The sequence below is a fragment of the Salmo salar genome, chromosome 18 (genome assembly GCF_965601325.2).
Source record: "Salmo salar chromosome 18, fSalSal1, whole genome shotgun sequence".
NCBI lineage: Eukaryota > Metazoa > Chordata > Actinopteri > Salmoniformes > Salmonidae > Salmo > Salmo salar.
The window spans coordinates 87980875-88003455 of record NC_138308.1 but is presented as its reverse complement, the minus strand read 5'-3'; the positions used below and the strand labels follow the sequence as shown (position 1 = coordinate 88003455).

Here is a 22581-nt window from a genome sequence, read left to right as displayed (position 1 = left end):
GTCCCCCAAAGAAATGCCACCCCACACCATGACTGACCCACCGCCAAACCGGTCATGCTGGAGGATGTTGCAGGCAGCATAACGTTCTCCACGGCGTCTCCAGACTCTGTCACGTCTGTCACATGTGCTCAGTGTGAACCTGCTTTCATCTGTGAAGAGCACAGGGCGCCAGTGGCGAATTTGCCAATCTTGGCGTTCTCTGGCAAATGCCAAACGTCCTGCACGGTGTTGGGCTGTAAGCACAACCCCCACCTGTGGACGTCGGGCCCTCATACCACCCTCATGGAGTCTGTTTCTGACCGTTTGAGCAGACACATGCACATTTGTGGCCTGCTGGAGGTCATTTTGCAGGGCTCTGGCAGTGCTCCCCCTGCTCCTCCTTGCATAAAGGCGGATGTAGCGGTCCTGCTGCTGGGTTGTTGCCCTCCTACGGCCTCCTCCACGTCTCCTGATGTACTGGCCTGTCTCCTGGTAGCGCCTCCATGCTCTGGACACTACGCTGACAGACACAGCAAACCTTCTTGCCACAGCTCGCATTGATGTGCCATCCTGGATGAGCTGCACTACCTGAGCCACTTGTGTGGGTTGTAGACTCCGTCTCATGCTACCACTAGAGTGAAAGCACCGCCAGCATTCAAAAGTGACCAAAACATCAGCCAGGAAGCATAGGAACTGAGAAGTGGTCTGTGGTCACCACCTGCAGAACCACTACTTTATTGGGGGTGTCATGCTAATTGCCTATAATTTCCACCTGTTGTCTATTCCATTTGCACAACAGCATGTGAAATGTATTGTCAATCAGTGTTGCTTCCTAAGTGGACAGTTTGATTTCACAGAAGTGTGATTGACTTGGAGTTACATTGTGTTGTTTAAGTGTTCCCTCCATTTTTTTGAGCAGTGTATTTGACTCTCGCCACAAAATGAGGGCAAGGCTATTTTCTTGCCTGGCGAAATCCCCCTCCATCCTTCTATCTTGGGACTGCAAGGCCTGGCACACTTCAGAATAATTTTGGTAGCTCATGTTGACCAGTAGTGTGTGCCACAGAAAGCAAAATTAAAGTATAAAGAAACATAAGCATTTGTTTTAGAAACATTTTGTCATGTTTAAGAAAATAATGATAATACACACATATTATCACACAGTAACAAAAAAATATCACAAAGTTACGTTTGTTAACAAACATTAAATAAGAAATACAAAGTTTGATCTTTGCATAATAAGATGTAAAATGACAATAAATCAAATATTAAAAGACAATAAATAACAAACAAATATTGAATAGCTGCAACAGCTCGACTGAACATTTAGTCCACTTTTTATGGAAAGTTTTCCAGGTGATACCGTCGCCTGGAACTCAAGCCTAACCTAGTCCTGATAGGTAGGCCTTGCAGTCCCAAGATAGAAGGGGATAAAAAAGAGATAGAAAATAGCCTTGCCGAAATCCTCCTCCCCCTTCCAATTTCCTTCATTTTGTGGCTAGAGTCAAATACTTTCTGTGGCACACATCAGAGTCAAATACTTTCTATAGAACAAACTTCACATCAGGATAGGCAACCAAAATTAATAATTAATGTATGTGTGTTATATTAAACATAGAGGAGGGAGTAAAATGTAGGCAAGCAGTAAACATTTCAGAACTACTACTAGTCCAATAAGACATGGGAGAGATGACGAATTTTGTCAAAGAGACGTATTTATAGACTAAATAGCCAAACCGAAAACTGCAGACATTACTAGTGCCTCCCCCGGTATCAAACCGAAATAAAAAATAAAATGAAAGGCAGCCGAACGTAATCAGAAATCTCAACTAGCAACTCATTTTTTTGAGCAGTCTATATATATATATATATATATATATATATATATATACGTCCACAGGTGGGGGTTGTGCTTACAGCCCAACACCGTGCAGGACGTTTGGCATATATATATATATATATACTGTATAATATATGCTGTATAATATATATGTACAGTATAAGATATATACTGTACTTCTGATTATTTTAATAGGTATTTATGATACAATTACATTTGTATGTCTTTGTAATTGATGCATTTATGTATTCTAATGTATGTAGTAATGTATTTATCAGTTGACGCTTGTAATCAGTATCTTGTGAAAACGTGTTTTAAATGTTTTTCAACTTTGTGCATTTAGACAAATGGTAGGCAGGGTGTATAGGGAATGGTAAGGGGTTATCATTTATACTTGGTGATAATTTTTTGAAAATAATAAAGCTGTTAAATGAGTAGGTTATTGTTATAGAATTCTTTTAATTATGCAATTTATGTAATGATAATAGATGAATAAAATGAATATTTAAAAACTAATTTGCTGGTATGGATAGCACATTTGACTCTTAAAACTGAAAAGAAGATCTTGAATAATCTTTGAAATATCTCACCTGGAATTTAGGTTTGGTTTAGTGCTGATCTAGGATCAGGTTTGCCTTTCAGATCATAATGCGCAAGATATGGGGGACCTGATCCTAAATCAGCACCCGTACTCTGAGACACTTTGTGAATACAGGCCCTGGAGTGTATTTTAAATGGCATTTAGTTTTCAGAATGTTTTTACATTGAAATAATAAGAATACAGTTCTAATACAGCATTCATTTAATGTAACTCATGGACACTACAAGATGTGTAAATTAGTAAATTTTCCCTGCATTTGTAAGGTAAAATATAATATACAACATATTGCAACACTGCAATGATGCTCAAAACCAAACGTATTGAACATCCGAAAACACACTCAAATATATGCACAGTATTTATCGTGAATGCGAAGAGTATCAGTGAGTGAACTGGCAAATTATGGAAATGTTTATAAGACCTGAGAATTTGTGAAAAACTTGCAATGTGAATAGTCAAATTAGAGTAATTCCAATGTATAGTCAAACTATAGGCAAACATATAGTAGTCATTAAAGTAAGCCTTGTCCAAGCCAGAGCAACCCATAGGGCAAGAACCTCTTTTTCTGAAGAGGGACAGTGGACATCAAATCAAATGTTATTTGTCACATACACATGGTTAGCAGATGTTAATGCGAGTGTAGCGAAATGCTTGTGCTTTTAGTTCCGACCATGCAGTAATATCTAACAAGTAATCTAACAATTTCACAACAACTACTTTATACACACAAGTGTAAAGGAATGAATACAAATATGTACATAACAATATATATGGATGAGTGATGGCCGAACGACATAGGCAAGATGCAGTAGATGGTATAGAGTACAGTATATACATTTGAGATGAGTAGTGTAGGGTATGTAAACATTATATAAAGTGGCATAGCTTAAAGTGACTAGTTATACATTTATTTCATAAAATTATTAATTATTAAAGTGGCTAGAGATTGAGTCAGTATGTTGGCAGCAGCCACTCAATGTTAGTGATGGCTGTTAAACAGTCTGATTGGCTTGAGATAGAAGCTGTTTTTCAGTCTCTCGGTCCCAGCTTTGATGCACCTGCACTGACCTCGCCTTCTGGATGATAGCGAGGTGAACAGGCAGTGGCTCGGGTGGTTGTTGTCCTTAATGATCTTTTTGGCCTTCCTGTGACATCGGGTGGTGTAGGTGTCCAGGAGGGCAGGTAGTTTGCCCCCGGTGATGCGTTGTAGAAAACCTTAAGACAGTTGTGCTACAAGTCATCTAATGCTATGAGCAAATGTTAATAAGTAATTTTTATAATGATGATAAAAGTAATTCGGTAGGCTTTCCCTAGTAGGAGGACGGGAGTGGCATTTACAGGGAACTCTATACTTCTAGAGTATCGTTTCAGCAGCTTTCATAGCCATATAACCTTGCATGTTGTAACATACTTTGAAACTGCAATAAAATGAACCAACGGAAAAATGTCAAAGGAGTTCAGCTAACTGCTCAGTGCTCATTAATCTTTTGACATGATCTGAGATGGAAAATGTATGTAATTATATTATCAACTCAAATGTTATTTGTCACATGCACAGAATAAAACAGTCTGTCTGTGAACAATTGTTGGGAAAATTACTTGTGTCATACACAAAGTAGATGTCCTAACCGACTTGCCAAAGCTATAGTTTGTTAACAAGAAATTTGTGGAGTGGTTGAAAAACTAGTTTTAATGACTCCAACCTAAGTGTATGTAAACTTCCGACTTCAACTGTACGTACATCCACTGTGGGGATGACGTCATCGATGCACTTATTTATGAAGCCAGTGACTGATGTGGTGTACTCCTCAATGCCATCGGAAGAATCCCGGAACATATTCCAGTCTGTGCTAGCTTATGGCCGTATACAGCTGATTGAGTGCGGTCTTAGTGCCATCATCGGTTTGTGGTAGTAAATAGACAGCTACAAAGAATATAGATGAAACTCTCTCTGTAAATAGTGTGGTCTACAGCTTATCATGAGATTTCATACCTCAAGGGGAGCAAAACCTTTAGACTAACTAAGATTTCGTGCACCAGCTGTTGTTTACTAATATATTGTACATAGACCGTCACCCCTTATCTTACCAGAGGCGGCTGTTCTATCCTGCCGAAAAATCGTATAACCCGCCAGCTGTGTGTTATTCATGTCGTCGTTCAGACACGACTCAGTGAAACACAAGGTAATACAATTTTTAATGTCACGTTGTTAGGATGTAGAGGCAGATTACCGACTAGCCGTCAGATCCTTACAAGGCACCGAGTGCTACGTCCCCGATATCTCCGTCTCATTCTCCTGCAAATGACGGAGATGAGGGCCTTGTTGGGTATTTGGAGTAAATCCTTTGTGTCCGACTCGTTAAAGAAAAAATCTTCTTGCAGTACGAGGTGAGTAATCGCTGTCCTGATGTATAGAAGCTATTTTCGGTCATAAGAGATGGTGGCAGAAACATTATGTACAAAATAAGTTACAAATAACGTGAAAAAACACAATAGCAATAGGTTAGGTGACTGTAAAATGAACAGTACACTGGCAGCGATCTCTTCCGGCACCATTATATTGGGATGTGAAGTTACAAAAACATTCTATTAAAATCTTTCATTCAATAAAGGATTGTATTAAACTGGCAAGGAAAATATAGACGATGTGTGAAAGCAGTCCTAATTATATATATATTTTTGTTGAAATAACTGTTATAAAACTGTACTAATGATTCATTCTCTACCACCCAAAACAGCAAATACAGCCTCATCAACTGATTTCACTATAACATCTAAAGAGAAAAATCATCCACCACCAGATGGGATTACAACATTTAAAATGTGGGTGAAAATCCCAGACAGACTCAAGAAAAATATAACTGCATCTGTCAAGAATAAAATGGCAGCAACAAGTGCCTTGCCAGAACAAAAATCCTCACAACCTTCTACGATTACCAGTGAGCCTGCCATTACAAATGAACTAACTTCAGCAGTCACGGACGGGCAAATATCTTCCACCACCATTGGACTCTCATCTACCCAGGGAACTGAAAGTACAACTGCAGAGCCAACTGACTCCACAACTGTAGTGGGAACGACCCTTGAAGATCACACAACAGCGTTAGAAATGACAACAATTCCAGCTGAAACAACTACCATTGTTACACAAGAACCATCAGCTAGCACAGAGACTGTGACAAGCCGGTCTCCCACAATCACATCTGGGCACACATCAGTGTCCTCTGACGTTACAAGTGAGTCTCTAACTAGCGCTGCTGGTACCTCAACTCCACGTAAGGCATCAACAACAACTTCTGAAGCAAGCACATCTGCTGAAGAATCAACATCGACCTCAGCTGGTTTAACAAGTGCAACTGTGGAAGCTACGTTTTCAACATCGGGAGTGACCATGACACCAGAAACAGCCAAAGACACAATGGAAACAACTACAGCTATGTCCTCAGGTGTAACAGAAACTTCAACCAGTACCTCGCCGGAAACAAGTCCCTCACAACCTTCTACGATTACCAGTGAGCCTGCCACTACAAATGAACTAACTTCAGCAGTCACAGAGGGGCAAATATCGGCCACAACCGTTGGACTCTCATCTACCCAGGGAACTGAAAGTACAACTGCAGACCCAACTGTCTCCACAACTGCAGCAGGAACGACCCCTGAAGAACACACAACGTTAGAAATGACGACAATTTCAGCTGAAACAGCTACCATTGTTACAGAAGAACCATCAGCTAGCCCGGAGACTGTAACAAGCCTGTCTCCCACAATTACTTCTGATCAAACATCAGTGCCCTCTGACATTACAAGTGAGTCATTACCTAGCACTGCTGGTACCTCAACATCAAGTGAGAAATCAACAACAACTTCTGAAGCAAGCACATCTGCTGAAGAATCAACATCGACCACAGCTGGTTTAACAAGTGCAAATGTGGAAGCTACGTTTTCAACATCGGGAGTGACTATGACACCAGAAACAGCCAAAGATACAATGGAAACAACTACAGCTATGTCCTCAGGTGTAACAGAAACTTCAACCAGTACCTCGCCGGAAACAAGTCCCTCCCAACCTTCTACAATTACCAGTGAGCCTGCCACTACAAATGAAAGAACTTCAGCAGTCACAGACGGGCAAATATCTTCCACTACCGTTGGACTCTCATCTACCCAGAGAACTGAAAGTACAACTGCAGACCCAACTGACTCCACAACTGCAGCGGGAACGACCGCTGAAGAACACACAACAACGTTAGAAATGACAAGTATTCCAGCTGAAGCATCTACCATTGTTACACAAGAACCATCAGCTAGCACAGAGACTGTGACAAGCCCGTCTCCCACAATCACTTCTGGTCACACATCAGTGTCCTCTGACGTTACAAGTGAGTCTCTAACTGGCACTGCTGGTACCTCAACATCAAGTAAGGCATCAACAACAACTTCTGAAGAAAGCACATCTGCTGAAGAATCAACATCGACCTCAGCTGGTTTAACAAGTGCAAATGTGGAAGCTATGTTTTCAACATCGGGAGTGACTATGACACCAGAAACAGCCAAAGATACAATGGAAACAACTACAGCTATGTCCTCAGGTGTAACAGAAACTTCAACCAGTACCTCGCCGGAAACAAGTCCCTCACAATCTTCTACGATTACCAGTGAGCCTGCCACTACAAATGAAAGAACTTCAGCAGTCACAGACGGGCAAATATCTTCCACTACCGTTGGACTCTCATCTACCCAGAGAACTGAAAGTACAACTGCAGACCCAACTGACTCCACAACTGCAGCGGGAACGACCGCTGAAGAACACACAACAACGTTAGAAATGACAAGTATTCCAGCTGAAGCATCTACCATTGTTACACAAGAACCATCAGCTAGCACAGAGACTGTGACAAGCCCGTCTCCCACAATCACTTCTGGTCACACATCAGTGTCCTCTGACGTTACAAGTGAGTCTCTAACTGGCACTGCTGGTACCTCAACATCAAGTAAGGCATCAACAACAACTTCTGAAGAAAGCACATCTGCTGAAGAATCAACATCGACCTCAGCTGGTTTAACAAGTGCAAATGTGGAAGCTATGTTTTCAACATCGGGAGTGACTATGACACCAGAAACAGCCAAAGATACAATGGAAACAACTACAGCTATGTCCTCAGGTGTAACAGAAACTTCAACCAGTACCTCGCCGGAAACAAGTCCCTCACAATCTTCTACGATTACCAGTGAGCCTGCCACTACAAATGAACTAACTTCAGCAGTCACAGAGGGGCAAATATCGGCCACAACCGTTGGACTCTCATCTACCCAGGGAACTGAAAGTACAACTGCAGACCCAACTGTCTCCACAACTGCAGCGGGAACGACCCCTGAAGAACACACAACAACGTTAGAAATGATGACAATTTCAGCTGAAACAGCTACCATTGTTACAGAAGAACCATCAGCTAGCCCGGAGACTGTAACAAGCCTGTCTCCCACAATTACTTCTGATCAAACATCAGTGCCCTCTGACATTACAAGTGAGTCATTACCTAGCACTGCTGGTACCTCAACATCAAGTGAGGCATCAACAACAACTTCTGAAGCAAGCACATCTGCTGAAGAATCAACATCGACCACAGCTGGTTTAACAAGTGCAACTGTGGAAGCTACGTTTTCAACATCGGAAGTGACAATGACACCAGAAACAGCCAAAGACACAATGGAAACAACTACAGCTATGTCCTCAGGTGTAACAGAAACTTCAACCAGTACCTCGCCGGAAACAAGTCCCTCACAACCTTCTACGATTACCAGTGAGCCTGCCACTACAAATGAACGAACTTCAGCAGTCACAGACGGGCAAATATCTTCCAATACCGTTGGACTCTCATCTACCCAGAGAACTGAAAGTACAACTGCAGACCCAACTGACTCCACAACTGCAGCGGGAACGACCGCTGAAGAACACACAACAACGTTAGAAATGACAAGTATTCCAGCTGAAGCATCTACCATTGTTACACAAGAACCATCAGCTAGCACAGAGACTGTGACAAGCCCGTCTCCCACAATCACTTCTGGTCACACATCAGTGTCCTCTGACGTTACAAGTGAGTCTCTAACTAGCACTGCTGGTACCTCAACATCAAGTAAGGCATCAACAACAACTTCTGAAGAAAGCACATCTGCTGAAGAATCAACATCGACCTCAGCTGGTTTAACAAGTGCAAATGTGGAAGCTACGTTTTCAACATCGGGAGTGACTATGACACCAGAAACAGCCAAAGATACAATGGAAACAACTACAGCTATGTCCTCAGGTGTAACAGAAACTTCAACCAGTACCTTGCCGGAAACAAGTCCCTCACAACCTTCTACGATTACCAGTGAGCCTGCCACTACAAATGAACGAACTTCAGCAGTCACAGACGGGCAAATATCTTCCACTACCGTTGGACTCTCATCTACCCAGAGAACTGAAAGTACAACTGCGGACCCAACTGACTCCACAACTGCAGCGGGAACGACCCCTGAAGAACGCACAACAACGTTAGAAATGACAACATTTTCAGCTGAAACAGCTACCATGGTTACACAAGAACCATCAGCTAGCCCAGAGACTGTGACAAGCCCATCTCCCACAATTACTTCTGGTCACACATCAGTGCCCTCTGACGTTACAAGTGAGTCTCTAACTAGCACTGCTGGTACCTCAACTCCAAGTAAGGGATCAACAACTTCTGAAGTAAACACATCTGCTGAAGAATCGATAGCGACCTCAGCTAGTTTAACAACTGCGGAAGCTACGTTTTCAACATCGGGAGTGACCATGACACCAGAATCAACCAAAGACACAATGGAAACAACTACAGCTATGTCCTCAGGTGTAACAGAAACTTCAACCAGTACCTCGCCGGAAACAAGTCCCTCACAACCTTCTACGATTACCAGTGAGCCTGCCACTACAAATGAACTAACTTCAGCAGTCACAGAGGGGCAAATATCGGCCACAACCGTTGGACTCTCATCTACCCAGGGAACTGAAAGTACAACTGCAGACCCAACTGTCTCCACAACTGCAGCGGGAACGACCCCTGAAGAACACACAACAACGTTAGAAATGACGACAATTTCAGCTGAAACAGCTACCATTGTTACAGAAGAACCATCAGCTAGCCCGGAGACTGTAACAAGCCTGTCTCCCACAATTACTTCTGATCAAACATCAGTGCCCTCTGACATTACAAGTGAGTCATTACCTAGCACTGCTGGTACCTCAACATCAAGTGAGGCATCAACAACAACTTCTGAAGCAAGCACATCTGCTGAAGAATCAACATCGACCACAGCTGGTTTAACAAGTGCAACTGTGGAAGCTACGTTTTCAACATCGGAAGTGACAATGACACCAGAAACAGCCAAAGACACAATGGAAACAACTACAGCTATGTCCTCAGGTGTAACAGAAACTTCAACCAGTACCTCGCCGGAAACAAGTCCCTCACAACCTTCTACGATTACCAGTGAACCTGCCACTACAAATGAACGAACTTCAGCAGTCACAGACGGGCAAATATCTTCCACTACCGTTGGACTCTCATCTACCCAGAGAACTGAAAGTACAACTGCAGACCCAACTGACTCCACAACTGCAGCGGGAACGACCGCTGAAGAACACACAACAACGTTAGAAATGACAAGTATTCCAGCTGAAGCATCTACCATTGTTACACAAGAACCATCAGCTAGCACAGAGACTGTGACAAGCCCGTCTCCCACAATCACTTCTGGGCACACATCAGTGTCCTCTGACGTTACAAGTGAGTCTCTAACTAGCACTGCTGGTACCTCAACATCAAGTAAGGGATCAACAACTTCTGAAGTAAACACATCTGCTGAAGAATCGATAGCGACCTCAGCTAGTTTAACAACTGCGGAAGCTACGTTTTCAACATCGGGAGTGACCATGACACCAGAATCAACCAAAGACACAATGGAAACAACTACAGCTATGTCCTCAGGTGTAACAGAAACTTCAACCAGTACCTTGCCGGAAACAAGTCCCTCACAACCTTCTACGATTACCAGTGAGCCTGCCACTACAAATGAACGAACTTCAGCAGTCACAGACGGGCAAATATCTTCCACTACCGTTGGACTCTCATCTACCCAGAGAACTGAAAGTACAACTGCAGACCCAACTGACTCCACAACTGCAGCGGGAACGACCCCTGAAGAACGCACAACAACGTTAGAAATGACAACATTTTCAGCTGAAACAGCTACCATGGTTACACAAGAACCATCAGCTAGCCCAGAGACTGTGACAAGCCCATCTCCCACAATTACTTCTGGTCACACATCAGTGCCCTCTGACGTTACAAGTGAGTCTCTAACTAGCACTGCTGGTACCTCAACTCCAAGTAAGGGATCAACAACTTCTGAAGTAAACACATCTGCTGAAGAATCGATAGCGACCTCAGCTAGTTTAACAACTGCGGAAGCTACGTTTTCAACATCGGGAGTCACCATGACACCAGAATCAACCAAAGACACAATGGAAACAACTACAGCTATGTCCTCAGGTGTAACAGAAACTTCAACCAGTACCTCGCCGGAAACAAGTCCCTCACAACCTTCTACGATTACCAGTGAGCCTGCCACTACAAATGAACTAACTTCAGCAGTCACAGAGGGGCAAATATCGGCCACAACCGTTGGACTCTCATCTACCCAGGGAACTGAAAGTACAACTGCAGACCCAACTGTCTCCACAACTGCAGCGGGAACGACCCCTGAAGAACACACAACAACGTTAGAAATGACGACAATTTCAGCTGAAACAGCTACCATTGTTACAGAAGAACCATCAGCTAGCCCGGAGACTGTAACAAGCCTGTCTCCCACAATTACTTCTGATCAAACATCAGTGCCCTCTGACATTACAAGTGAGTCATTACCTAGCACTGCTGGTACCTCAACATCAAGTGAGGCATCAACAACAACTTCTGAAGCAAGCACATCTGCTGAAGAATCAACATCGACCACAGCTGGTTTAACAAGTGCAACTGTGGAAGCTACGTTTTCAACATCGGAAGTGACAATGACACCAGAAACAGCCAAAGACACAATGGAAACAACTACAGCTATGTCCTCAGGTGTAACAGAAACTTCAACCAGTACCTCGCCGGAAACAAGTCCCTCACAACCTTCTACGATTACCAGTGAACCTGCCACTACAAATGAACGAACTTCAGCAGTCACAGACGGGCAAATATCTTCCACTACCGTTGGACTCTCATCTACCCAGAGAACTGAAAGTACAACTGCAGACCCAACTGACTCCACAACTGCAGCGGGAACGACCGCTGAAGAACACACAACAACGTTAGAAATGACAAGTATTCCAGCTGAAGCATCTACCATTGTTACACAAGAACCATCAGCTAGCACAGAGACTGTGACAAGCCCGTCTCCCACAATCACTTCTGGGCACACATCAGTGTCCTCTGACGTTACAAGTGAGTCTCTAACTAGCACTGCTGGTACCTCAACATCAAGTAAGGGATCAACAACTTCTGAAGTAAACACATCTGCTGAAGAATCGATAGCGACCTCAGCTAGTTTAACAACTGCGGAAGCTACGTTTTCAACATCGGGAGTGACCATGACACCAGAATCAACCAAAGACACAATGGAAACAACTACAGCTATGTCCTCAGGTGTAACAGAAACTTCAACCAGTACCTCGCCGGAAACAAGTCCCTCACAACCTTCTACGATTACCAGTGAGCCTGCCACTACAAATGAACTAACTTCAGCAGTCACAGAGGGGCAAATATCGGCCACAACAGTTGGACTCTCATCTACCCAGGGAACTGAAAGTACAACTGCAGACCCAACTGTCTCCACAACTGCAGCGGGAACGACCCCTGAAGAACACACAACAACGTTAGAAATGACGACAATTTCAGCTGAAACAGCTACCATTGTTACAGAAGAACCATCAGCTAGCCCGGAGACTGTAACAAGCCTGTCTCCCACAATTACTTCTGATCAAACATCAGTGCCCTCTGACATTACAAGTGAGTCATTACCTAGCACTGCTGCTACCTCAACATCAAGTGAGGCATCAACAACAACTTCTGAAGCAAGCACATCTGCTGAAGAATCAACATCGACCACAGCTGGTTTAACAAGTGCAACTGTGGAAGCTACGTTTTCAACATCGGAAGTGACAATGACACCAGAAACAGCCAAAGACACAATGGAAACAACTACAGCTATGTCCTCAGGTGTAACAGAAACTTCAACCAGTACCTCGCCGGAAACAAGTCCCTCACAACCTTCTACGATTACCAGTGAGCCTGCCACTACAAATGAACGAACTTCAGCAGTCACAGACGGGCAAATATCTTCCACTACCGTTGGACTCTCATCTACCCAGAGAACTGAAAGTACAACTGCAGACCCAACTGACTCCACAACTGCAGCGGGAACGACCGCTGAAGAACACACAACAACGTTAGAAATGACAAGTATTCCAGCTGAAGCATCTACCATTGTTACACAAGAACCATCAGCTAGCACAGAGACTGTGACAAGCCCGTCTCCCACAATCACTTCTGGGCACACATCAGTGTCCTCTGACGTTACAAGTGAGTCTCTAACTAGCACTGCTGGTACCTCAACATCAAGTAAGGGATCAACAACTTCTGAAGTAAACACATCTGCTGAAGAATCGATAGCGACCTCAGCTAGTTTAACAACTGCGGAAGCTACGTTTTCAACATCGGGAGTGACCATGACACCAGAATCAACCAAAGACACAATGGAAACAACTACAGCTATGTCCTCAGGTGTAACAGAAACTTCAACAAGTACCTCGCCGGAAACAAGTCCCTCACAACCTTCTCCGATTACCAGTGAGCCTGCCACTACAAATGAACTAACTTCAGCAGTCACAGAGGGGCAAATATCGGCCACAACCGTTGGACTCTCATCTACCCAGGGAACTGAAAGTACAACTGCAGACCCAACTGTCTCCACAACTGCAGCGGGAACGACCCCTGAAGAACACACAACAACGTTAGAAATGACGACAATTTCAGCTGAAACAGCTACCATTGTTACAGAAGAACCATCAGCTAGCCCGGAGACTGTAACAAGCCTGTCTCCCACAATTACTTCTGATCAAACATCAGTGCCCTCTGACATTACAAGTGAGTCATTACCTAGCACTGCTGGTACCTCAACATCAAGTGAGGCATCAACAACAACTTCTGAAGCAAGCACATCTGCTGAAGAATCAACATCGACCACAGCTGGTTTAACAAGTGCAACTGTGGAAGCTACGTTTTCAACATCGGAAGTGACAATGACACCAGAAACAGCCAAAGACCCAATGGAAACAACTACAGCTATGTCCTCAGGTGTAACAGAAACTTCAACCAGTACCTCGCCGGAAACAACTCCCTCACAACCTTCTACGATTACCAGTGAGCCTGCCACTACAAATGAACGAACTTCAGCAGTCACAGACGGGCAAATATCTTCCACTACCGTTGGACTCTCATCTACCCAGAGAACTGAAAGTACAACTGCAGACCCAACTGACTCCACAACTGCAGCGGGAACGACCGCTGAAGAACACACAACAACGTTAGAAATGACAAGTATTCCAGCTGAAGCATCTACCATTGTTACACAAGAACCATCAGCTAGCACAGAGACTGTGACAAGCCCGTCTCCCACAATCACTTCTGGGCACACATCAGTGTCCTCTGACGTTACAAGTGAGTCTCTAACTAGCACTGCTGGTACCTCAACATCAAGTAAGGGATCAACAACTTCTGAAGTAAACACATCTGCTGAAGAATCGATAGCGACCTCAGCTAGTTTAACAACTGCGGAAGCTACGTTTTCAACATCGGGAGTGACCATGACACCAGAATCAACCAAAGACACAATGGAAACAACTACAGCTATGTCCTCAGGTGTAACAGAAACTTCAACAAGTACCTCGCCGGAAACAAGTCCCTCACAACCTTCTCCGATTACCAGTGAGCCTGCCACTACAAATGAACGAACTTCAGCAGTCACAGACGGGCAAATATCTTCCACTACCGTTGGACTCTCACCTACCCAGAGAACTGAAAGTACAACTGCAGACCCATCTGACTCCACAACTGCAGTGGGAACGACCGCTGAAGAACACACAACAACGTTAGAAATGACAAGTATTCCAGAGAAAGCATCTACCATTGTTACACAAGAACCATCAGCTAGCACAGAGACTGTGACAAGCTCGTCTCCCACAATCACTTCTGGGCACACATCTGTGTACTCTGACGTTACAAGTGAGTCTCTAACTAGCACTGCTGGTACCTCAACATCAAGTATTGCATCAACAACAACTTCTGAAGCAAACACATCTGCTGAAGAATCAACATCGACCTCAGCTGGTTTAACAAGTGCAAATGTGGAAGCTACGTTTTCAACATCGGGAGTGACTATGACACCAGAAACAGCCAAAGATACAATGGAAACAACTACAGCTATGTCCTCAGGTGTAACAGAAACTTCAACCAGTACCTCGACGGAAACAAGTCCCTCACAACCTTCTACAATTACCAGTGAGCCTGCCACTACAAATGAAAGAACTTCAGCAGTCACAGACGGGCAAATATCTTCCACTACCGTTGGACTCTCATCTACCCAGAGAACTGAAAGTACAACTGCAGACCCAACTGACTCCACAACTGCAGCGGGAACGACCCCTGAAGAACGCACAACAACGTTAGAAATGACAACATTTTCAGCTGAAACAGCTACCATGGTTACACAAGAACCATCAGCTAGCCCAGAGACTGTGACAAGCCCATCTCCCACAATTACTTCTGGTCACACATCAGTGCCCTCTGACGTTACAAGTGAGTCTCTAACTAGCACTGCTGGTACCTCAACTCCAAGTAAGGGATCAACAACTTCTGAAGTAAACACATCTGCTGAAGAATCGATAGCGACCTCAGCTAGTTTAACAACTGCGGAAGCTACGTTTTCAACATCGGGAGTGACCATGACACCAGAATCAACCAAAGACACAATGGAAACAACTACAGCTATGTCCTCAGGTGTAACAGAAACTTCAACCAGTACCTCGCCGGAAACAAGTCCCTCACAACCTTCTACGATTACCAGTGAGCCTGCCACTACAAATGAACTAACTTCAGCAGTCACAGAGGGGCAAATATCGGCCAATACCGTTGGACTCTCATCTACCCAGGGAACTGAAAGTACAACTGCAGACCCAACTGTCTCCACAACTGCAGCGGGAACGACCCCTGAAGAACACACAACAACGTTAGAAATGACGACAATTTCAGCTGAAACAGCTACCATTGTTACAGAAGAACCATCAGCTAGCCTGGAGACTGTAACAAGCCTGTCTCCCACAATTACTTCTGATCAAACATCAGTGCCCTCTGACATTACAAGTGAGTCATTACCTAGCACTGCTGGTACCTCAACATCAAGTGAGGCATCAACAACAACTTCTGAAGCAAGCACATCTGCTGAAGAATCAACATCGACCACAGCTGGTTTAACAAGTGCAACTGTGGAAGCTACGTTTTCAACATCGGAAGTGACAATGACACCAGAAACAGCCAAAGATACAATGGAAACAACTACAGCTATGTCCTCAGGTGTAACAGAAACTTCAACCAGTACCTCGCCGGAAACAAGTCCCTCACAACCTTCTACGATTACCAGTGAGCCTGCCACTACAAATGAACGAACTTCAGCAGTCACAGACGGGCAAATATCTTCCACTACCGTTGGACTCTCATCTACCCAGAGAACTGAAAGTACAACTGCAGACCCAACTGACTCCACAACTGCAGCGGGAACGACCGCTGAAGAACACACAACAACTTTAGAAATGACAAGTATTCCAGCTGAAGCATCTACCATTGTTACACAAGAACCATCAGCTAGCACAGAGACTGTGACAAGCCCGTCTCCCACAATCACTTCTGGGCACACATCAGTGTCCTCTGACGTTACAAGTGAGTCTCTAACTAGCACTGCTGGTACCTCAACATCAAGTAAGGGATCAACAACTTCTGAAGTAAACACATCTGCTGAAGAATCGATAGCGACCTCAGCTAGTTTAACAACCGCGGAAGCTACGTTTTCAACATCGGGAGTGACCATGACACCAGAATCAACCAAAGACACAATGGAAACAACTACAGCTATGTCCTCAGGTGTAACAGAAACTTCAACAAGTACCTCGCCGGAAACAAGTCCCTCACAACCTTCTCCGATTACCAGTGAGCCTGCCACTACAAATGAACGATCTTCAGCAGTCACAGACGGGCAAATATCTTCCACTACCGTTGGACTCTCACCTACCCAGAGAACTGAAAGTACAACTGCAGACCCATCTGACTCCACAACTGCAGTGGGAACGACCGCTGAAGAACACACAACAACGTTAGAAATGACAAGTATTCCAGAGAAAGCATCTACCATTGTTACACAAGAACCATCAGCTAGCACAGAGACTGTGACAAGCTCGTCTCCCACAATCACTTCTGGGCACACATCTGTGTACTCTGACGTTACAAGTGAGTCTCTAACTAGCACTGCTGGTACCTCAACATCAAGTATTGCATCAACAACAACTTCTGAAGCAAACACATCTGCTGAAGAATCAACATCGACCTCAGCTGGTTTAACAAGTGCAAATGTGGAAGCTACGTTTTCAACATCGGGAGTGACTATGACACCAGAAACAGCCAAAGATACAATGGAAACAACTACAGCTATGTCCTCAGGTGTAACAGAAACTTCAACGAGTACCTCGCCGGAAACAAGTCCCTCACAACCTTATACGATTACCAGTGAGCCTGCCACTACAAATGAACGAACTTCAGCAGTCACAGACGGGCAAATATCTTCCACTACCGTTGGACTCTCATCTACCCAGAGAACTGAAAGTACAACTGCAGACCCAACTGACTCCACAACTGCAGCGGGAACGACCGCTGAAGAACACACAACAACGTTAGAAATGACAAGTATTCCAGCTGAAGCATCTACCATTGTTACACAAGAACCATCAGCTAGCACAGAGACTGTGACAAGCCCGTCTCCCACAATCACTTCTGGGCACACATCAGTGTCCTCTGACGTTACAAGTGAGTCTCTAACTAGCACTGCTGGTACCTCAACATCAAGTAAGGGATCAACAACTTCTGAAGTAAACACATCTGCTGAAGAATCGATAGCGACCTCAGCTAGTTTAACAACCGCGGAAGCTACGTTTTCAACATCGGGAGTGACCATGACACCAGAATCAACCAAAGACACAATGGAAACAACTACAGCTATGTCCTCAGGTGTAACAGAAACTTCAACAAGTACCTCGCCGGAAACAAGTCCCTCACAACCTTCTCCAATTACCAGTGAGCCTGCCACTACAAATGAACGAACTTCAGCAGTCACAGACGGGCAAATATCTTCCACTACCGTTGGACTCTCACCTACCCAGAGAACTGAAAGTACAACTGCAGACCCATCTGACTCCACAACTGCAGTGGGAACGACCGCTGAAGAACACACAACAACGTTAGAAATGACAAGTATTCCAGAGAAAGCATCTACCATTGTTACACAAGAACCATCAGCTAGCACAGAGACTGTGACAAGCTCGTCTCCCACAATCACTTCTGGGCACACATCTGTGTACTCTGACGTTACAAGTGAGTCTCTAACTAGCACTGCTGGTACCTCAACATCAAGTATTGCATCAACAACAACTTCTGAAGCAAACACATCTGCTGAAGAATCAACATCGACCTCAGCTGGTTTAACAAGTGCAAATGTGGAAGCTACGTTTTCAACATCGGGAGTGACTATGACACCAGAAACAGCCAAAGATACAATGGAAACAACTACAGCTATGTCCTCAGGTGTAACAGAAACTTCAACGAGTACCTCGCCGGAAACAAGTCCCTCACAACCTTATACGATTACCAGTGAGCCTGCCACTACAAATGAACGAACTTCAGCAGTCACAGACGGGCAAATATCTTCCACTACCGTTGGACTCTCATCTACCCAGAGACCTGAAAGTACAACTGCAGACCCAACTGACTCCACAACTGCAGCGGGAACGACCGCTGAAGAACGCACAACAACATTAGAAATGACAACATTTTCAGCTGAAACAGCTACCATGGTTACACAAGAACCATCAGCTAGCCCAGAGACAGTGACAAGCCCATCTCCCACAATTACTTCTGGTCACACATCAGTGCCCTCTGACGTTACAAGTGAGTCTCTAACTAGCGCTGCTGGTACCTCAACTCCAAGTAAGGGATCAACAACTTCTGAAGTAAACACATCTGCTGAAGAATCGATAGCGACCTCAGCTAGTTTAACAACTGTGGAAGCTACGTTTTCAACATCGGAAGTGACAATGACACCAGAAACAGCCAAAGACACAATGGAAACAACTACAGCTATGTCCTCAGGTGTAACAGAAACCTCAACCAGTACCTCGCCGGAAACAAGTCCCTCACAACCTTCTACGATTACCAGTGAGCCTGCCACTACAAATGAACGAACTTCAGCAGTCACAGACGGGCAAATATCTTCCACTACCGTTGGACTCTCATCTACCCAGAGAACTGAAAGTACAACTGCAGACCCAACTGACTCCACAACTGCAGCGGGAACGACCACTGAAGAACACACAACAACGTTAGAAATGACAAGTATTCCAGCTGAAGCATCTACCATTGTTACACAAGAACCATCAGCTAGCACAGAGACTGTGACAAGCCCGTCTCCCACAATCACTTCTGGGCACACATCAGTGTCCTCTGACGTTACAAGTGAGTCTCTAACTAGCACTGCTGGTACCTCAACATCAAGTAAGGGATCAACAACTTCTGAAGTAAACACATCTGCTGAAGAATCGATAGCGACCTCAGCTAGTTTAACAACCGCGGAAGCAACGTTTTCAACATCGGGAGTGACCATGACACCAGAATCAACCAAAGACACAATGGAAACAACTACAGCTATGTCCTCAGGTGTAACAGAAACTTCAACAAGTACCTTGCCGGAAACAAGTCCCTCACAACCTTCTCCGATTACCAGTGAGCCTGCCACTACAAATGAACGAACTTCAGCAGTCACAGACGGGCAAATATCTTCCACTACCGTTGGACTCTCACCTACCCAGAGAACTGAAAGTACAACTGCAGACCCATCTGACTCCACAACTGCAGTGGGAACGACCGCTGAAGAACACACAACAACGTTAGAAATGACAAGTATTCCAGAGAAAGCATCTACCATTGTTACACAAGAACCATCAGCTAGCACAGAGACTGTGACAAGCTCGTCTCCCACAATCACTTCTGGGCACACATCTGTGTACTCTGACGTTACAAGTGAGTCTCTAACTAGCACTGCTGGTACCTCAACATCAAGTATTGCATCAACAACAACTTCTGAAGCAAACACATCTGCTGAAGAATCAACATCGACCTCAGCTGGTTTAACAAGTGCAAATGTGGAAGCTACGTTTTCAACATCGGGAGTGACTATGACACCAGAAACAGCCAAAGATACAATGGAAACAACTACAGCTATGTCCTCAGGTGTAACAGAAACTTCAACGAGTACCTCGCCGGAAACAAGTCCCTCACAACCTTATACGATTACCAGTGAGCCTGCCACTACAAATGAACGAACTTCAGCAGTCACAGACGGGCAAATATCTTCCACTACCGTTGGACTCTCATCTACCCAGAGAACTGAAAGTACAACTGCAGACCCAACTGACTCCACAACTGCAGCGGGAACGACCGCTGAAGAACACACAACAACGTTAGAAATGACAAGTATTCCAGCTGAAGCATCTACCATTGTTACACAAGAACCATCAGCTAGCACAGAGACTGTGACAAGCCCGTCTCCCACAATCACTTCTGGGCACACATCAGTGTCCTCTGACGTTACAAGTGAGTCTCTAACTAGCACTGCTGGTACCTCAACATCAAGTAAGGGATCAACAACTTCTGAAGTAAACACATCTGCTGAAGAATCGATAGCGACCTCAGCTAGTTTAACAACCGCGGAAGCTACGTTTTCAACATCGGGAGTGACCATGACACCAGAATCAACCAAAGACACAATGGAAACAACTACAGCTATGTCCTCAGGTGTAACAGAAACTTCAACAAGTACCTCGCCGGAAACAAGTCCCTCACAACCTTCTCCAATTACCAGTGAGCCTGCCACTACAAATGAACGAACTTCAGCAGTCACAGACGGGCAAATATCTTCCACTACCGTTGGACTCTCACCTACCCAGAGAACTGAAAGTACAACTGCAGACCCATCTGACTCCACAACTGCAGTGGGAACGACCGCTGAAGAACACACAACAACGTTAGAAATGACAAGTATTCCAGAGAAAGCATCTACCATTGTTACACAAGAACCATCAGCTAGCACAGAGACTGTGACAAGCTCGTCTCCCACAATCACTTCTGGGCACACATCTGTGTACTCTGACGTTACAAGTGAGTCTCTAACTAGCACTGCTGGTACCTCAACATCAAGTATTGCATCAACAACAACTTCTGAAGCAAACACATCTGCTGAAGAATCAACATCGACCTCAGCTGGTTTAACAAGTGCAAATGTGGAAGCTACGTTTTCAACATCGGGAGTGACTATGACACCAGAAACAGCCAAAGATACAATGGAAACAACTACAGCTATGTCCTCAGGTGTAACAGAAACTTCAACGAGTACCTCGCCGGAAACAAGTCCCTCACAACCTTATACGATTACCAGTGAGCCTGCCACTACAAATGAACGAACTTCAGCAGTCACAGACGGGCAAATATCTTCCACTACCGTTGGACTCTCATCTACCCAGAGACCTGAAAGTACAACTGCAGACCCAACTGACTCCACAACTGCAGCGGGAACGACCCCTGAAGAACGCACAACAACATTAGAAATGACAACATTTTCAGCTGAAACAGCTACCATGGTTACACAAGAACCATCAGCTAGCCCAGAGACAGTGACAAGCCCATCTCCCACAATTACTTCTGGTCACACATCAGTGCCCTCTGACGTTACAAGTGAGTCTCTAACTAGCGCTGCTGGTACCTCAACTCCAAGTAAGGGATCAACAACTTCTGAAGTAAACACATCTGCTGAAGAATCGATAGCGACCTCAGCTAGTTTAACAACTGTGGAAGCTACGTTTTCAACATCGGAAGTGACAATGACACCAGAAACAGCCAAAGACACAATGGAAACAACTACAGCTATGTCCTCAGGTGTAACAGAAACCTCAACCAGTACCTCGCCGGAAACAAGTCCCTCACAACCTTCTACGATTACCAGTGAGCCTGCCACTACAAATGAACGAACTTCAGCAGTCACAGACGGGCAAATATCTTCCACTACCGTTGGACTCTCATCTACCCAGAGAACTGAAAGTACAACTGCAGACCCAACTGACTCCACAACTGCAGCGGGAACGACCACTGAAGAACACACAACAACGTTAGAAATGACAAGTATTCCAGCTGAAGCATCTACCATTGTTACACAAGAACCATCAGCTAGCACAGAGACTGTGACAAGCCCGTCTCCCACAATCACTTCTGGGCACACATCAGTGTCCTCTGACGTTACAAGTGAGTCTCTAACTAGCACTGCTGGTACCTCAACATCAAGTAAGGGATCAACAACTTCTGAAGTAAACACATCTGCTGAAGAATCGATAGCGACCTCAGCTAGTTTAACAACCGCGGAAGCAACGTTTTCAACATCGGGAGTGACCATGACACCAGAATCAACCAAAGACACAATGGAAACAACTACAGCTATGTCCTCAGGTGTAACAGAAACTTCAACAAGTACCTTGCCGGAAACAAGTCCCTCACAACCTTCTCCGATTACCAGTGAGCCTGCCACTACAAATGAACGAACTTCAGCAGTCACAGACGGGCAAATATCTTCCACTACCGTTGGACTCTCACCTACCCAGAGAACTGAAAGTACAACTGCAGACCCATCTGACTCCACAACTGCAGTGGGAACGACCGCTGAAGAACACACAACA

The 22581-nt window shown here is 44.7% G+C and overlaps 1 protein-coding gene across 1 annotated transcript; it reads left to right on the top strand.

Annotated features, from left to right (window-relative positions):
• The first annotated feature begins 8942 nt into the window (after positions 1-8942).
• Positions 8943-10589, top strand: LOC145861703 (uncharacterized). Its single transcript, XM_082964587.1, has 2 exons — positions 8943-10450; positions 10582-10589. The coding sequence occupies exons 1-2, from the start codon at positions 8965-8967 to the stop codon at positions 10587-10589; spliced, it is 1494 nt and encodes a 497-aa protein (XP_082820713.1). The 5' UTR covers positions 8943-8964.
• The last annotated feature ends 11992 nt before the right edge of the window (positions 10590-22581 follow it).